Source organism: Octopus sinensis, linkage group LG10 (assembly GCF_006345805.1).
Source record: "Octopus sinensis linkage group LG10, ASM634580v1, whole genome shotgun sequence".
In the NCBI taxonomy this organism is placed as follows: Eukaryota; Metazoa; Mollusca; class Cephalopoda; order Octopoda; family Octopodidae; genus Octopus; species Octopus sinensis.
In genome coordinates, this window is record NC_043006.1 from 64,828,747 (window position 1) to 64,831,999 (window position 3,253).

The 3,253-nt window shown below is 44.1% G+C and overlaps 1 protein-coding gene across 1 annotated transcript; it reads left to right on the plus strand.

Annotated features, from left to right (window-relative positions):
- The first annotated feature begins 471 nt into the window (after positions 1–471).
- On the plus strand, positions 472–840 carry LOC115216246. Its single transcript, XM_029785444.1, has one exon. It carries the CDS (start codon positions 472–474, stop codon positions 838–840), a length of 369 nt encoding a protein of 122 aa, XP_029641304.1.
- Positions 841–3,253: the final 2,413 nt, after the last annotated feature.

Genomic DNA, 3,253 nt, shown 5'->3' on the forward strand with positions numbered 1-3,253 from the left:
AACCTTGTGCTTTTATCAGAAACCACAATTCGGTAGCACAGCTAGTGGAGGGTGGGTAGGGGATCCACCCTGGGCGTCGCTTTTAAGGATGCAACCCCTTTCTGTCGGCTGTATAAGTCTGTTTAAGCTGTGGAGACAGCAAACTCAAGGGTGGCACACACTCTAGCTACGCCACTTCCATAATTATTATTAAAGGGCAATGGTTTGGTAAAATCGGTAGAGTGGTAGACGTAATAATAGTCTCTTTATGTTCTGAATTCAAGCACCAACAAGCTTTTGAGAACTGTAAAATAAACGCCAATCGATCTAATCAACTCTTATCAGTTCTAGATTTTTCTCCTTTAGGGTTGATTCTGAATCCCAATGTAGATTTCGGGCAGGGAGCAGCACATTCCACATGATTTTTACCCTGCAGCAAGTTCAAGAAAAAAAACCCCCCAAAAACATGTGAACAAAATACTTGACTTGTACATGGTTTTCGTTGGCTTGACCAAGACTTTTGATATAGTGAATAGTGAAGCGTTCTGGAAAATCTTGTCAAAAGCTGGACTTCCTGAAAAAATGATAAAGGTATTAATATCCCTGCATAAAGGAATGATGGCAACTGTGATATCTAACAGTCAATGTTCCGAGACATTTTCTGTTGCCACTGGAACCAAACAGGACTGTGTTGTAGCCGCTGTACTTTTTTCCATGTTCTTTTCAGTGATGCTCCAACGTACTTTTTGGGATTATCCTGGAGGTGTTAAATTCCAGTTTCACACAGATGAAGATCTATTAAACCTGAAAGGGCAATGTTTCAGATCAAAGAAAACAAACCAAGGAAGAAATCCTGTATGAATTTCTGTTTACTGATGATTGTGCTCTGGTTTCTCAAACATTTTGAGAAATTCAGGAAAAGACTTGACTATCAGCATCAAGAAGACTGAAGTTTTATTCCAACCAAGGATGCCTTCTAATGCCCAATCAATTTTAGCTCCGATGATGGAACACACGGTCCTTGAACAACTCGCTGCCTCCACAATCAGGATTATGGAATTTTCTGGCTCACCATTCTCCGCCGATAACCTTGTCGCTTCTTCATCTTCCTCTCGAGGTTCTACTACTTCTACTCCGGACGACATACAATTCTCTGAAATCTTGTGGGCTATCGCAGAACTGACCTGTCAGGTTTTACGCATGTGCAGGAACCGTTCATCTTCAAAGGATCATTCCCAGGGATGACCAAGCTCCACTCCTTCTCGCGCACACGCGCACTTCCTGCTCCCCCCAGTCTGCTGGTACCACAGGAGTTCAAGGACCAGGCCGAGAAGTGTACACAACCCTGCTCTTGCTCTTCACAGGGAAACTAGGCAGGGAGGCACTGGACACGACAGTCGTCTCCCCCATTGATTCACCCTACCGTGTATTCTTTATCAGAGGTGCCAATTCTTCAAAGTCCTTTATGGTGGATACGGGTGCCAGCTTAAGTATTTGACCTCTACGGTTTACCTCCACCAATCCTGGTCTTTCGGAAATCTCTCTCTACGCGGTGAATCACTCCGCTATCAAAACCTATGGACAAATCTCCCTCACCCTGGATTTATCACTCCGTAGGGATTTCAAATGGATCTTTGTCATTGCAGACCTGCCCTATCCTATTCTTGGTGCTAATTTCTTACACCACTATTCTCTCATTGTGGACATTAAGGGATGCTAACTCATTGATAACACAACTTCACTCGCCATCTCCGGAAAGGATTCTTCTGTCCCCGTTGAGAGCCATTCTTTCTTCATGACCGCTTCGGGTGGCTCCTACCAACAGTTACTCACTTCGTTTCCAGAGTTAACTGATTTGTCATTTCATCCGTCGAATCCAGCGCATTCTACGAGACATTTCATCCTGACCAAGAAACCTCCAGTCTTTTCTCGACCGCACCATTTGCCTCCAGAGAAACTCCGGATCGCCCGGGCTGAATTTGAGCACATGCTTCAGCTAGACCTTATTCATCCCTCCATGAGCCCGTGGGCTGCACCTCTACGCATGACCAGGAAGAATGACGCTGATTTCCGACCGATTAGAGATTTTAGATGTCTTAACACCGTCTCTGATGCAGATCGCTATCCCATCGCAAATGTTCAGGATTTTTCGTCTGCCCTGCAAGACTGTAAGATTTTTTCTAAGATCGACTCGGTACGCACGTACCATCAAATCCCTGTCAGCCTCGACGACATTCCAAAGACAGCTGTCACCACGCCTTTTGGAGCGTTTGAATTCTTGTCAATGCCGTTTGGACTTCGTAATGTGGCTAGCACGTTCCAAAGGTTCATTGATGAGGTTGTTTGTGGTTTAGATTTTGTCTTCACGTACGTCAATGACCTTATCGCTAGTGGTACTCTAGACCAACACCTCCAATATTTAACCCAGCTATTCAAGCGCCTACGTCCTATGACGCGAAGATCAATCCAGCTAAGGGTGTCTTTAGTTCTACTTGTTTGGAATTCGTGGAGTATCTCATTGACACTGACGCTATTCGTCTGCTTCCCTTTAAAGTGGAAGCCAACAAACGTTTGTCTCCTCCTGTTTCCTTAAATCAGCTCAGAAATTTTATTGGTTTAATTAATTATTATCGTCGCTTCATTCCTAAATGTGTGAAGTTGCTTCCCTTGACCCAGCACTTGAAAGATCAGCGAAAGAAAGACGCCCAGATAATGCTGTCTCCTACAGCCATCCAAGCTTTTGAATCTATCGAAGCTGACTTTGCCCAAGCATAATTCCCCACTCACCCTGTTCCGGATGCAAAATTATCACTTACTGTTGATGTGTCATCATCTGCTAAAGGCGCAGTTTTAGAGCAATCTGTTAACAGCAGAAGTCAGCCATTAGCCTTCTTCTTGTGCCAGCTGAGAAATACCAAAATGCGATATAGTGAATTTGGTAAAGAACTCTTAGCATTTTACCTGGCAGTGAAGCATTTCTTTTATCTTCTTGAAGGTAGAGATTTCACGACATTCACCGACCACAAACTGTTAACGTTCGCTCTCTTTACAAAAATGGACCAGTGCTCACTCAGAGAAACAAGGACTATATATCAGAGTTCACTGGTGGCATTCACCATATCACTGACCGACGCTTTATCTCGCCTACCTATTGGAGCATTGTTGTCTCCTGGTTCGATTGATTTGGTTGCTATGGTTACTGACCAACCCTCTTTGGATGCCTCTTCACGACATTTTTCCTGCTGCAAGTTTGAACACCTACCTCTGCCTTTTT